At 41.0% G+C, this 14,570-nt stretch overlaps 1 protein-coding gene across 2 annotated transcripts in view; it reads left to right on the top strand.

The window, feature by feature from the left end:
• PATJ (PATJ crumbs cell polarity complex component) overlaps nt 1–14,570 on the top strand; it is a 346,204-nt gene that overhangs the window by 315,360 nt on the left and 16,274 nt on the right. For both annotated transcript variants that reach the window (XM_032427605.1, XM_032427611.1), the window contains exons 39-42: nt 637–751; nt 2,086–2,123; nt 5,907–6,029; nt 6,750–6,854. In XM_032427605.1, coding sequence (XP_032283496.1) covers nt 637–751; nt 2,086–2,123; nt 5,907–6,029; nt 6,750–6,854 — 381 coding nt within the window. The remainder of the gene's footprint in view (nt 1–636; nt 752–2,085; nt 2,124–5,906; nt 6,030–6,749; nt 6,855–14,570) is intronic.

The raw sequence follows: 14,570 nt of genomic DNA, 5'->3' as shown, positions 1-14,570 counted from the left end.
TTTCTGTTAGTCAGGATTTTATGATAGTTGTTTTAGCAAAATGATCATTTGAGTAATAAGGTAATAAATGTTGGCTGTAACCCCAACCAACTCGTAGTGCCATTAACTGGTCACATATAAACGCTATGTAACAACCTAGGAAAATGTTTTTCGATTTCATGGAGAGCAAGAAAAGCTTAAATTATTGCATGTTTTCTATCTTGATAATTGAAACTATATATATATAAAGCTCATATAAAGGGGAAGGTGATAGAAAAATGTCAAATGATGGGACGCCTTCGGCTAGGTCATGATCCCAGGGTCCTGGGATCGAGCCCCACATCGGGCTCCCTGCTCAGCGGGGAGCCTGCTTCTCCCTCTGTCTGCTCTGCCTGCCGCTCCCCCTGCTTGTGCTCGCTCGCTCTCTGACAAATAAACAAAATGAAAAAAATACATATATTAAAAAAAGAAAAATGTCAAATGGGATTGGGTTAGAGTGGTAAGGGTGTGAGTAGGGGTCACTTCTGTTTTCTCTTTTAGCCTCTACAGAATTTTCTATCACATGGTTATGGCTATGTCAGTAATTAAAATACTAAGTCTGCAGTTTTAAGACCAAGTTCGTGTCTGAGCGCAGCTGACGGCGGGCTTTCTTTCCAGGGAAGCCAGCACAGCGCGCACAGCAACTTCCATCCCTCCCTGGCTCCTGTCATCACCAGCCTGCAAAACCTGGTTGGCACAAAAAGAGCTACAGATCCTTCCCCCAAAAGTTCAGGTATGACTTGGACGCACCACCAGCAACACCATCCTGTGACCCAATTTTTAAAATATTAATATTTTTTAAAAACAATCTCTTCACCCTCAACTCAGACATGTCGAAATCTTCGGACGTGTGCACCTAAGCCCCAAGCTTGATGAAAAGCCTGTTCTAAAGGAACGAAAGCCATAGGGACTCATTTTGGGAATGTGCCTTTAACTGTACACAAATCACATGAAAAACAGGAAAGTGGAAGTCTAAACTACTTCATAAAAGAAAACCATTTCCCAAAGAGAAAAATTTCAAATGACAGGTCACTTGAGGAAGGTCAAAAGTGCATATACCATTGTGGGTGGGGCAGGTCCTTTTAAGTCTTTCCTTGAGGAGAGGGTTGTCTTCGATTAAGGCAGGAAAATGTACAATGATACACAAATAGCCCATCCTCCAAGCCACTTAGGATATATGGTGATATCCTGGGTAGCTGCTGGTACTGCCATCTGCTTCTGTCAGACCACGTGGTTATGACCACATCTACCTCAAAGAGAGGGCCTCTTTAAAATAGCCCCTAACCAGCACATGCACCCCAATGTTTATAGCAGCAATGTCCACAATAGCCAAACTATGGAAAGAGCCTAGATGTCCAACAGATGAATGAATAAAGAAAATGTGGTGTGTATACACACACACACACACACACACACACACACACACACACAATGGAATATTATGCAGCCATCAAAAAACGAAATCTTGCCATTTGCAACGACGTGCATGGAACTAGAGGGTATTATGCTAAGCGAAATAAGTCAATCAGAGACAGACAATTATCATATGATCTCACTGATACGTGGGATTTGAGAAACAAGACAGAATCATAGGGGAAGGGAGGGAAAAATGAAACAAGACAAAACCAGAGAGGGAGACAAACCATAAGAGACTCTTAAATCTCAGGAAACAAACTGAGGGTTGCTGGAGTGGAGGGGGGTGGGAGGGATGGGGTGGCTGGGTGATTGACATTGGGGAGGGTATGTGCTATGGTGAGCTCTGTGAATTGTGTAAGACTCATGAATCACAGACCTGTACCCCTAGAACAAATAATACATTATATGTTAATAATTTTTTTAAAGTTCTCTTCATTGTTAAAAAAAAAAAATTAAAAAAATAAAAAAATAGCTCCTAACCAATAGTTGCCAGTTGGGATTTTGAGAAAGTATGTAATACCTGTTTGTATTCTCTCTTGAAAGAGCTAGAAAATGATACTATTTTTTAAAATTTTTATAGGGGAATATTAAATCCTAACTGTGTTATCTCTTTATTTTAAAAAGTTAATTGTGTTGCTTCCTTATTTATAGGCACAGATATGGGACCAAGGACCGTTGAGATCATCAGGGTAGGTCAATAATTCTGCTATTTTTCTGATTTGTATTGTATTTCCGTTAAAATGTATATTTTCTCCTCAATACAATTTTTGCATTGTTAGTGTGCTCTTTTAAGTTACTGAAGGCATTAAATGGTCTGTGTAACATAAATAGACTTAGAAAAATACAGTAAAGCCACATAGAGGACCATTGTGAATTTTTTGGTATGTCCCATCCACTATGTTTTGTGCATGTGTTTAAGTTTTATAAAACAAACCAAAAAAAAAAAAAAAAAGGTATATTAAACTCTGGTAGCTTGTCTTTTTCCACTTTTTTTTTTTAAGATTTTATTTATTTAGAGAGAGCATGTGTGAGCAGGGGGAGGGGCAGAGGAAGAGAATCTCAAGCAGACTCCATGCCAAGCATGGAGCCCAATGCAGGGCCTGATCCCAGCACCCTGAGATCACAGCCTGAGCCGAAATCAAGAGTCAGACACTTAACCAACTGAGCCACCCAGGTTCCCCTGTCTCCTTCACTTTAAAGGATGAAATTTTAGCCATGCTAGTATTTTTTTATGGCACACAGCATGATTTTTATTAGTTGCATAGTATTCCATCATATAAATGTGCTGTAATTAATCAGCTTCCTCCTAGTAAACAATTAGCATATTTCTCAACTTTTGCTCTTTTATAGCAACATCTGTGTTTTTCTTTTTTCATGTATCATGGGTGATTTCCTCAGGATTCGTTCCTAGAAATGAAATTATTGATTCAAAAGCCACATTTGTTACTTAAAGGCTTTTATACATATTGCTAAATTGCCTTCTTGAGAAGATTGTGTGTTGTATTTAAGTTCATAAAGTTGCCAATCCTGATTTTCAAACTCCTGTGTGATATCCAGAATATTGGAAAGTACTTTTATTTTGATCACTTTCAACCATTAAATTTGGGATTCAAGAAGTCTTTAAAAAAGAAATTATGACCTTGTTATAATCGTGGTTCAGCTGCAGTGAAGAGATACCCAGCATAGCTTAGTTCTCTGGAATCCATCACAGCTGTGTTTGAAGGCACTCTACCATTTATTAGCTCTATGACTTGGCAAGTGACTCAAGTTTTCTCGTCTGTGGACTGGGGATGACAACACTTAACTCACAAGATCAATCTTACTGTGTGGATTAAATGAGATAATGCAAATAGCGTACTTAGCAGAGTATCCAGTGCGTCATAGATGTCCAGGAAGTGCCATCCATTATTATTGACTATAGTTTGTAGTAAATCTGCTTCATTTGTTCCTAGTATCTTTCCACCCGAGTGGCAACTCAGATGTTCCTATGATAGGAAAGTTAAATCTACCGAATGTGTACATAATTATGGATAAATGACGGAAGCGTTATGATGGATTTGAACAAAGCCAAGTTATTCCATAAATTTCTCCTCATTCCAAGGTTTATAAAATAACATTTTATGCGGGTGCCCAGGTGGTGGAGTTGGTTGAGCCTCTGATTCTTGGTTTCAGCTCAGGTCGTGACCTCACAGCAGTGGGACTGAGCCCCGTGTCAGGCTCCGAGCTCAGCAGCGAAGTCTGCTTGAGTCTCTCTCCCTCTCCCCCTCCCGCTCAGGCTCATGTGTGCTTTCCCTCTCTCAAATAATTGGGTAAATCTTTAAAAAAACAAAAAACAAACCATAAGTTTATGTTTCCTTAGTCATTTCAGCCACTTTTTTTTTTTTTTACAGGCTTTTATAAAAAGGCCTACTCCCAGCAGGAGAGAGAACCGTGTTCTCCCACACATGTTCCAAGCAGAAACTTTTGTGATGAAATTCACCTTGCCATTTTGCATGCATTGCTTTACTGTTGATGCATTCAAAAAACATAAGCCAGACACAAATATGTTCAAAAACAGGATATAAATGACCCGTGACTGGAGAGGTCAGCTTCACCATTCTTCTTTTATAGGCATGACATGGCAGCATTAGTAATATTAGTAATAGTAAAGAATAATTCCTCACACTTATGTGATATGAGTTTTTAAAGTTCTTTCATATATGGTTTTTGTTGTCATTTTGTTCTTTTCCCATCTTCCAACTTTATGAGGTAAAATTGAAGCACCCTAAGCTGTGTATATTTTTCAATAATCAATTAAAATGTCGGGAGTCTTGCTACCATGTAAGTCCCTTTACCACACCCACGCCACTAATATTTATGCCATAGTCATCATATGTATACATTTACATAAATTGAGAACCCAACCAAACACTGTTATAATTTTTACTTTCAAATGTCCTGCATCATTTATGTATGTATGTATGTATGTATGTATTTATTTGAGAGAGAGTAAGTGAGAGAGAGAGCACAAGCAGGGCAGAGGGAGGAGCAGACTCCTTGCTGAGCAGGGAGCCCGATGCGGGGCTCGATCCCAGGACCCTGGGATCATGACCTGGGCCAAAGGCAGAAGCTTAACCAACTGAGCCACCCAGGCGCCCTGTCCTGCATATTTTAAAGAACTGAAAAACACTGGTCACATTTTCTTTGCATACTGAGTAGTTTTGGTCCTCAGGAATGTAACGCTGTGTAGACTCAGAAGAGTACTGATGTTTATGGTTTAGCAGGCAGTCAGCCCATTTGGGTTCAGACTGCAAATTCTGTCTCCCCTTCTGGGAGCGGGGGTTCACCTCCCAGCTCAGGTCTGTGTTGGTCGGTCCCACACATGAGTCACTTAGAACGAAGCCAGAGAATTCTGTGGTGCTCTCTGCTCCAGCTTTCTTCCTTTATTCTCCAGTCACGGGGGCTCCCTCGCCTGGTTCCTCTGACCAGCAAGATGGGGCGAGATGGGGCGAGAGAGGCATCCACATCAGTGTCACACTGTGCGCCACCTTTCCAGCTCCTTGACCGGCTCTCGCCCTCAGGACGACGCTGCCAGGAAAAGAAGGGGGCGATCCCCCCCCTGGCTGCTTTTATTCCAAGTTTTGGCTCTCTACCACAATTTGTTTCTTTACTTTTCCGAAGCCTCAGGTAGTTGTTTTCTGTGCTTGACGGAGTTGTGCATTTTAATCAGCAGGAGAGAGCTACGATAGTGGAGCAAATGCCACCACGCTGAAAGTGGAACACGTCAGTCATTCTTCCCGTGATTTTTAAAATAGTAACCCTGTGATACAAATGTGGAGAAGACCTGGACGAGAGCCAGGATCTCTTCACCAGGGTACGAGCGAATCAAGCTGCCTCACCTCCTCATCTTAGCGGACTCTTTCAGCCACATCTTCCTTCTCCCTGCAAACTCCGTTATCATTTCCAGTGGGTGTCCTCTCAGATCCTTTGTTGTAATGCAGCCGTGCAGCTCTTTCAGAGCCAAGTGTGTTTGTTCACACCCAGAAGAGCATGATATGTGTGGCAGTTTAATCATAAACACCATATGAGAATATACTTGCCAAGTCTGCGTCAAAATTGGCCACTAAACTGAGCAGTAACATAGGGTTGTTTTGTATTTTTGTGTGTGTTTTTACTCCTACTGTTGCCTTTTATTGAGCCTCTTCTGTAGGCTAAGAATGCACTATATCATCTCATTTAATCCTCAAATCAACATAAAGATGGAAACTCTTAAGAGGTTAAGGAACTGCCTTCAGACCCTCCCCACCCCCAGCTAATTAAGTGCTAGAGCTGAAAACACAGGTCTCTTTCCGACTCCAGAGGCGCTGCACTTAACTCCCGTGTTACCCTGGCCTCCTGCATCATGGAAGGATTTTGTTCAACAGCTGTCCGGGAGCAATCAGGTTGTGATTTTTTATTAAATATATGAGCACTGTGTTTTCCTTATTTTTTAGGAGCTCAGCGATGCCCTTGGAATCAGTATCGCCGGAGGAAAAGGAAGTCCCTTAGGAGATATCCCAATATTTATTGCCATGATTCAGGCCAGTGGTGTGGCTGCCCGTACACAGAAGCTTAAGGTAAACAAAAGGAAAATGGTGAAATGCTAACAGCATGTGGTGGGAGACAAAGTTGCAGCCATGGGCGCTTTATTTAAAGTTGGAATTCCAACAGAGACCCACGCTGAGGGCAAAATGCATTGGAGAAAGTTTACACCTAAAATTCATTAGGTCCCTGGGCATATAAAAATATTATTGTTTGTATCAAAGCTTCCCAATGAAAGAAGAAATTGCAGCTCATTTGCAAAGCCTCCCATACCATTTTTAGCACGTCATTTCACCCAAAATTAATTTTCACCTGAGGGAGATTTGACCTTAGAATCGTCCTTCAACCAGAAGAATTAACGTTCTTACGATTTTTTTTTTTCCCCATTGCCCCTTAATCTTAACTTAGGTAGAAAAATAAAGGAGAAAATATTTGGCTTCCTCATTAGAGCTTTATTGAACAGTTAATTTGTATGCCCCACTATTATTGGGGAACCACCATTGCCAAAATACAAAAGTGGCCTGCCGTGCCTTCCCCTAATCAAACCTGACCCCCTTCTTGTTTCTCTGATTGGTCTGTATGTGGGGAAAGCCATAAAAATTCCTCATGCTTCTGGAACTTGCACACACAGGAGAAACACACAATCTTCACAATAGCCACAAATGGGAAATACGACTTAAAAAGAATTTTAAGCATTCTCCTCAAATTGAATTTTTCTTAATGATAGTGATTTTCTACCACTTTTGTACTTCCAGGTTGGGGATCGGATTGTCAGCATTAATGGGCAACCTTTGGATGGGCTGTCTCACGCGGATGTGGTTAATCTGCTAAAGAACGCCTACGGGCGCATTATCCTGCAGGTATTGCGATCAATGGGACACGCAGCTGCGCGAGGCAGATAAGTGGCGTGCAAAAAAGATTGAGCGTCACTGGTAGCAGGCATCACCGCCCAGCAGGGTGCTTGCTGATGTGAATTATGAAGGTTGAAAGCAAGAAATTATTATTTTTATTCAGAAATTCTTTAATGCCACCCATATAGGCAGTGAGCATGATTATATGAAAGCCTAACAAGGGGAGAAAAATTACTCTTTGCTTCACATGATAAATCAACAAGGCTTTTAGCTTCCAGCATTCTTTTGTAAATCAAAGTTTGTGAGGAATAGGAAATGATTTCTTTTCTTATGCCCAAAACCTGTTACCGAACTGCCCAGACGCTGTTTCTTCCACTCCCTTTAAAGGAAGGAAAAAAATATAATGCTCTTTTTCCCCCGTAGCATAAATGATTGCCAACACTGTTAAATTCTCACTGTGTGGTTGTCATCAACTGAGGCAGACAATTATTTATCAGCTGTGGTCCCCAAGAGTGTTGTCCAGATACACAGGGAAATCTAGCAGGAAGTAGAAAGGAGGTGTGCTGTTCCTTACCCCTCCTTAAATTTCAGCACTCCACACATCTCCGAGATTGATACGGTGCAGTGAGAGCATGATACTGCGAGTTTTGCTAATGAGTTTCTTCCAAAATGTATGATTATAATCACCACACTTCTGCAGGTAGTACTGAATGGTTTACAGGTGAAAAGAATAAAACCCACCATTTAGTACCTTAGAGAGGGCTAGCCAACCCCTCAGATCATTCTAGCCTTCAAATAATGATTTCAGGGGTGCCTGGCTGGCTCAGTCAGTAGAACATGAAGCTCTTGATCTCGGGGTTGCAAGTTCGGGCCCCACGTTGGGTGTGGAGATTACTTAAAAATAAAATCTTTCAAACTGAAAAGCCATTACACTGGGGAGAATCAGTTTGTGGTGCTTAACTCTCACATCTCAGTGGTCTAAATCCAAAGGGCCAAAACAGACATTACAGAAAGTAAACGATGGGGCACCTGGATGGTTCAGTCGGTTAAGCTCCAACTCCTGATTTCAGCTCAGGTCACGATCTCGGGGTCATGGGGTAGAAGAACCCCACGTTGGACTCCTCACTCAGTGGGGAATCTGCTTGGGATTCTCTCTCCCTCTCCCACTGCCCCTCCCCCCTCTAAAATAAATAAATCCTTTTTAAAAAAAAAGTAAATTACTTTCAGCATGTATGAAGGAGATCGTACAAATACTGTCGGTAGTTTCAAGGGAGTTGATGCGATAGGCAACATATTATTCAGTGATTTGGGTTCCCGGGTTTCTGCAGAACACAGACCAGAACACTGTGTGGACTGACTGCAGAGTCAGCTCCCGCTGTGCTCCTGGTCCTCGCTTTCAGTGGACCTTACGCTGCCACCTCACATTCCTCCCTCCACCCCACCTCAATCGCCCGCCCACCTGTGCATTCTTGCTTTTTCTTACTCGCTGCGCTTGCTCTTCCTTCGAGTTATGCTGACCCCTAGAGGCCTAAAAGTGCAACTTCTCAGTCTCTGGGGACCATTCGTTACACAGATTTTTTTAAAAGGAAGTTATTTGAACTAATAACTATGTCAAGACAAAAAAATGTCTCCCTTAGCAAAATCAGGTATTACCAGTATTTTCATACACCAATGTAATTTGTTCAGTTCTACCTTCTTCACAAAGAAATGAGAAGCTACAATGTAAAACTGTAACATTAACCATAAAAGCACCTTAAATGACAATGAACTCAAGCTCTCCCATGCAGAATTAACATTTCACTCAAATTGCCACTATTCACATACCTTTGAACGAGTTCCTTATTTTTCCTCTTTCTGTATTTTAAGAAAATGACATTTGGTTTTAAAATGCTCTCTTGCATTGATCACATTAGTTGGTAGTGTTATTTTCTAACCTGTGCTATTAAAAGCGTAATGGAATCCTTTGGGATTTTTACAGTTATAATCTACACAGTTATGGGTATGGAGCATATGTGCTGCCAAAGGCTTTAGATACAAAACCCAGAAAACTCTTATGTCCTGCATCAAATGCCTTTCAGTTACATAGTGTATTTGCCTTAATTAAAACAATGTGCATATCATACCAGCAATATAGTTATTACAGCTGACTTGGCACTAGGTAATTATTTTTATCATCAGGTGAGCCAGCCCATTGGCAGAGCAGTAGGGAAGGTCAGGTAATTGTGTCTGATGATGTGGAAAAGACTTACTGTCGGTGTATCATGCAAAGCAGTCAGCAACTGCTGGTTGCACAGAGAAGATTAAGGTCTGGGTCAGCAGACAGCAGGATGATGAAAAGGAAAGAGTGGAAGAGATGACCAATACTTACAGAAGCTTCTCCCCACAGTATAAATTTCTGTCTCTGGGTGTTAATAAAAGGTAGATATTTCTGGGGCGCCTGGGTGGCTCAGATGGTTAAGCGTCTGCCTTCGGCTCAGGTCATGATCCCAGGGTCCTGGGATCGAGTCCCGCATCGGGCTCCTTGCTCAGCAGGGAGTCTGCTTCTCCCTCTCCCTCTGCCTCTCCCTCTGCTTGTTCTCTCTCCGTCTCTCTCGCAAATGAATAAATAAAAATCTTTAAAAAAAAAAAAAAAAGGTAGATATTTCTGCCCTTAAAGTCTGATGGTTTCTTATTCTCAATCATAGATTGATCAGTGGAGATTGATGTGGTTACACGGGGTCATTTTAAATGTTCTCAATTATATTTGCTTTTCTAGTCTGATAGTTTGTCTGGTTAAGCTCCTTTGTCTATAGAATGACCATGAAACAAACCTTTTTTGGACAAAATCAGGTAACCCAGACTCTCCGCTAGAATTTTTTTTTTTTTTTTTTTTTTTTGGTACATCTTTCTTTGAGAACACAGAAGATAAAAAGAGGATATCAGAGATTTTTATCACTAAAGGAACTTGTGAGGCTTGTTTTGGGTCCATTAAGAAATCGTGCAAACATTCAAGAGTGTAGCAGAATGGGTGGACTGAGGTAGCACTAACTAAACTAGGGGATATGGGAAGAGGACATTGGGAGAGAACATTATAGTTGGAGATGTCCAGTAGGCAAAGGAAATGTACCGCCAATACTCAGGGAGACTTCACTGCTGGGAACAGGGTAAATAAAGCCATATGAGGCTTTTCAATGTCAACATCCCCACCGCCTGGCACATTATATATCATAGGTACTGGTTGAATAAATTAATTAAAACAGTGGTGACAAAGACAGGACAAAGGCTTGAAATCAACAGCAAGTAGGAAAGGCAGGGGAAAGAGTCTGAAGTCAGGGAGATTCATTAAGGGTCTGTCTACAGAGTAGTTTGGGAGGCCCTTTGGGGACATTCTCCAGAACACACACACACACACACACACACACACACACAAAATTGATATAAGAGGGTCCACCTGCTTGTCTGGGGGGAGAGAGAGAGAGAGATGTCATATTTATTAAGATAATATAGAGAAAACAGTGACTTCTTTTTGAACCTTCAATTGAAAATGGAAGCGAAAAAGACATGGGATTAATTCAAGGAATCCAATACCCAACAAATAGGAGTTGCAAAAAGAGAAACAGAAAAATAAGAAAGAAAGAAAAATAAACCTTAGCCTAAGGTCCATGAATCAGTAAGCAGGATAAATAAATATAATACCTATATACATTCTAAACCTTTCAAAGAGAAAAGTATAAGCTACTTACAGAAGAACAAGAGATTCAAATGGCACCTCTTTTTCAGCAGTATGTTTCTGAGAAAATTACTTTAGGATGTACTCCAGCAAAAGAGCTTTAAGAAAGAGGGAAGCCAATGGATTCAACGTTGAGAAACGTGGAAGTCCCAGGACAGCTGTATAGCGAGCATAGAGAATAACTTGCCCAAATTGGAGCAGGGGGAGAAGACACCTAAGAGAGATGCCTCGGCATCAAAAGGAAAGAAAAGGAACCGATGAATTCTCTCACCTGTTTAAATTAGAAGTTTGAGATGACTGGGAAAATTTGGGGCTCAATTGGTGATAAATATATAAAAATTAAACAAAATGAGATCATTGTTACCTTGGAGAAAATAAATTTGTACCAAGAAAAGGAAATGTAATCCTAGTACAGTAGTTGACTCAGTATAAATAACATTTATATAAACATTGTAAGTCATAATAATAAAATCAATACAACCAAACATCATAATGCATGAAATATTAGTATCATGGTTATTTGGGATGTATTAGTGGAGAGGAAAATATGAGAAGTAAATCTTTAAAGTTGAAATAAAAGAGATTGTTGGAAATTGTTAGAAGTACAGAGGTTTAAAAACGTATATTTAAAGAAACACAGAAAACAAGTAGAACTTTAAAATAATATAAAGTGGAAGGGTTTGGCAAGCTAAATTTTCATCCACTGGAATATTTCATCTGTTGAAATAGGGAGTTGATAGACATCAACAAGATGATAAATTTTAAAACAGGATTATAAGCATATTACTTAGCTTATACCTCTGGAATGGAAAAGAGAAATGTTTAGTGTGTCTCTAGAGAGTGAAAGTGTTGAATTTTTTATCATGTGCTGTACTATTTAATTTTTTATCATGTGCACACAAAAAGAAATATCCTGGAAAAATAAACAGAAAAGAACCAGGAGTCAAGAATACAGGTTCTAGACACTTAAGGAGAAAAGAATTTTAAAAATAGCACACTTACCAATGAAGCAGAAGTAAATAAAGCTGGAAAAGTCACTACACCTGGTAAATAAATCACTGGCAATCTTTAAAGAAATTGATTTTCTTTCAGAGTTGGTGGCAAGTCAATAGAGAGCAAAGGAGTAGTTGGGAGCAAAGGAAATAGAAGACAAGGTAGGGATGATATTACCTCTGAAAAAGAAGATTAAAATTTTTACAGTGAAGGGGTGCCTGGCTGGCTCAGTTGGTAGAGCATGAGACTTGATCTCAGGTTTGTAAGTCCACACCCTGCGTTGGGTGTAGAGATTACTTAAAATCTTTAAAAGAAAAAAATGTTCAATGATGATCATTGCAGTGATGCTGCTGTTAGTTCAGAAGCCAACCTGAGACCCACTGGAGTGGTGCATTATTTAGAGAGAGTAAAGCGTGTTATTCTCTATGCCTGGAATATCCATGTCACCCCACCTTTCCCCTCTTTATAAATCCTGTGAAATCCTTTGTTTGGAAACTCTCCAACCAAAAAGTTGGGGAATAGGGAGTGCCTGGGGGTCATTTCCCCCTGAAACCATGAACCAATCCAAAGTAATGTGCCCCTAGCACAGGGCCTGGCCCAAAAAGTGTTGGTCACGTTGAGTGGGTTGCTGAGCTATGCTGATTGAGTTAAAAGATATGAAATTATAGTGAACTAATCAGCACGGTTACCAATGCGGTCCAGAAAAATTCTACTAGAGGAGAAAGATGGATTGGGTTGGGAACAGAAAAGGTGTGTGATGGAGGGTGCAGGGCAAGCATCTAAAGGCACATGTGAGTATCAGTAAAGGAGTGGCTTGTGAGCCATTCTTAACCTTGGCTGTGCAGTAAGGTCACTGATTCCAATCCTGGTTCCTCGGTCTACCACAGGGATTGAATTGGTCTGGGATGTGGCATGGACTTCAAGAGAGTCTAAAGCTTCCCAGGTGTTTCTAATATGTAACCAGCTGACCTGTGGAGGTCATGATGGATAGAAAGCCAAGTGACGCTGGGAAATTCTGTAGAACAAGTAGTCTTTAGTGTCAGAACATCATGTGTTTGAGTCCTCTCACTTAACTCTTCAGTTTTCTATAAATAGGAATCATCGCTCCTTTCTTCCAAGTTTGCTGTGAGGATTAAATGAGGTGTAATGTTTAATAAAATAGCAGATTGCCAATGGTAAGCATTAAATAAGTGGCACTGTATTACTTTCATTATAGTAATATGGGCTTGAGGTCAGCAGATGTGAACATTTCTAAAACCCTGGAAACGGGGTGGTTTTCCAGGTGGCATTTGAGATGTGTGCCACTAGATGGTGATGTCACTAGCAGTCACCTGGCCCCTTATTTTACTCCAGACTTAAAACATTTGACACTTCAAACCATTATATTTTTAAAACAGATACATTGAAGTCAGTATACTCTGATGTCCCTGGAATCAGTGTCATTAGATTCGAAGTAAAAACTTGAAGCAGATGTGCTTTCTACTTCATTAAGTTACACCAAATATCAGTCGTGGGACAGGGCAAGCTTTTCTTTTTTTTTTTTAAGATTTCATTTAGTTATTTGACAGAGAGAGAGACAGCGAGAGAGGGAACACAAGCAGGGGGAGTGGGAGAGGGAGAAGCAGGCTTCCCGCAGAGCAGGGAGCCCAATGTGGTACTCAGGTGCCCAAGGCAAGCTTTTCTTGATTGTTCTTCTGTTCTGTGCCCCATCTTAAGATGCCAGCTTTCTCAGAGAGCACCTTAACTTGACAGCCTTCCTGTTGGTTTTCAGCATATCCACACTATGGATCTAGGACCCAGGATGGGTATGAGTGCTGAATTTGTATTTTGTACTGCAAGATTTGACTCCTAACAAATCTAAGGGCTAATCTTACTCCTCTACAGGATCGGCAGCTCAGAAAAGTTGTAAGCAAGGAGCTCAAGCTTTCGTACATTGTGATAATCCTACTTATCTGGAAAATATTTCAACTTCTCAGTTCTCCAAAACAATCCCCCAAACCTATTTTTTTTTTTAAAGATTTTATGTATTTCAGAGAGAGAGAGAAAGAAGCACAAGCAGGGGAGTTAGGCCGAGGTGTAGAGGGAGAAGCAGACTCCGTGCTAAACAGGGAGCCCGATGCGGGGCTCAATCCCAAGACCCTGGGATCATGACCTGAGCCGAAGGCAGACGCTGAATCGACTGAGCCACCTGAGCCACCCAGGTGCCCCCCAAAACCTATTTTTAAGGAAAGGTACTCATCCTAGGGTCCATGCAATAAAATCCTGTGCTTTATTACCCAATTAGAAAGTATCAAGCATACATCATTTTAATATAAAACATACAATTCTGATTGAATTTAGTTTTTGCTTTTAACCTAAATTAGTAAATGTCACAAGAAGCCAAGGCATGAGAAAGCATTATCAGAATTAATACACTCCTGGAGGGGAAAACACAGTTTGACCAGGGAATCCATTTGGAGGGGAAAACACACTGTGAGGGGCAAGGGCAGTTGGAGGGGGAAACACGCTGTGAGGGGCAAGAGCAGTTGGAGGGGGAAACATCCTTATTGGTTCTTCTTCTTCCAATGATTCACAAGTCTCTGCTTTTTCATTAGACTCAGAGGATAGGACTTCTTCCCCATCCTTCATTTCACAAGTCTTTCTCTCAGAGTGACTCCCTCTTTTTCTTCTTCCATTTCACGAGTCTACCCCTCCTCAAGTGGAGAGACTTCTTCCTTTTTAATTTCACGAGTCTCTCTCCCCTCAGTTACAGTGGCTTCCTCCTCCTCTTTCATTTCACATGTCTCCCTCTCCTCAGGTACAGGGATTTCCTCCTCATCTTCCTTCAGACCAGTGACCTCCCTCTCCTCGGGTAGGCACTTATTAAATGTTTGATCCTAACAAGGTTGGGGAGAAGGTGAGGAAACAAATCATTAAAGCCTGGTGGTCAGAGTTCAAACTGCTGCAGCCACTTGGCAGCTTCAGAAGATCTATTCCATTTCCTCTGTGCGTACCCATCACCTAGCAGTGCTGCATCTAGTTAT

This window comes from Phoca vitulina, unplaced genomic scaffold, assembly GCF_004348235.1.
Source record: "Phoca vitulina isolate PV1807 unplaced genomic scaffold, GSC_HSeal_1.0 scaffold2, whole genome shotgun sequence".
Lineage (NCBI taxonomy): Eukaryota > Metazoa > Chordata > Mammalia > Carnivora > Phocidae > Phoca > Phoca vitulina.
This window is presented reverse-complemented; position numbering and strand designations above follow the sequence as displayed.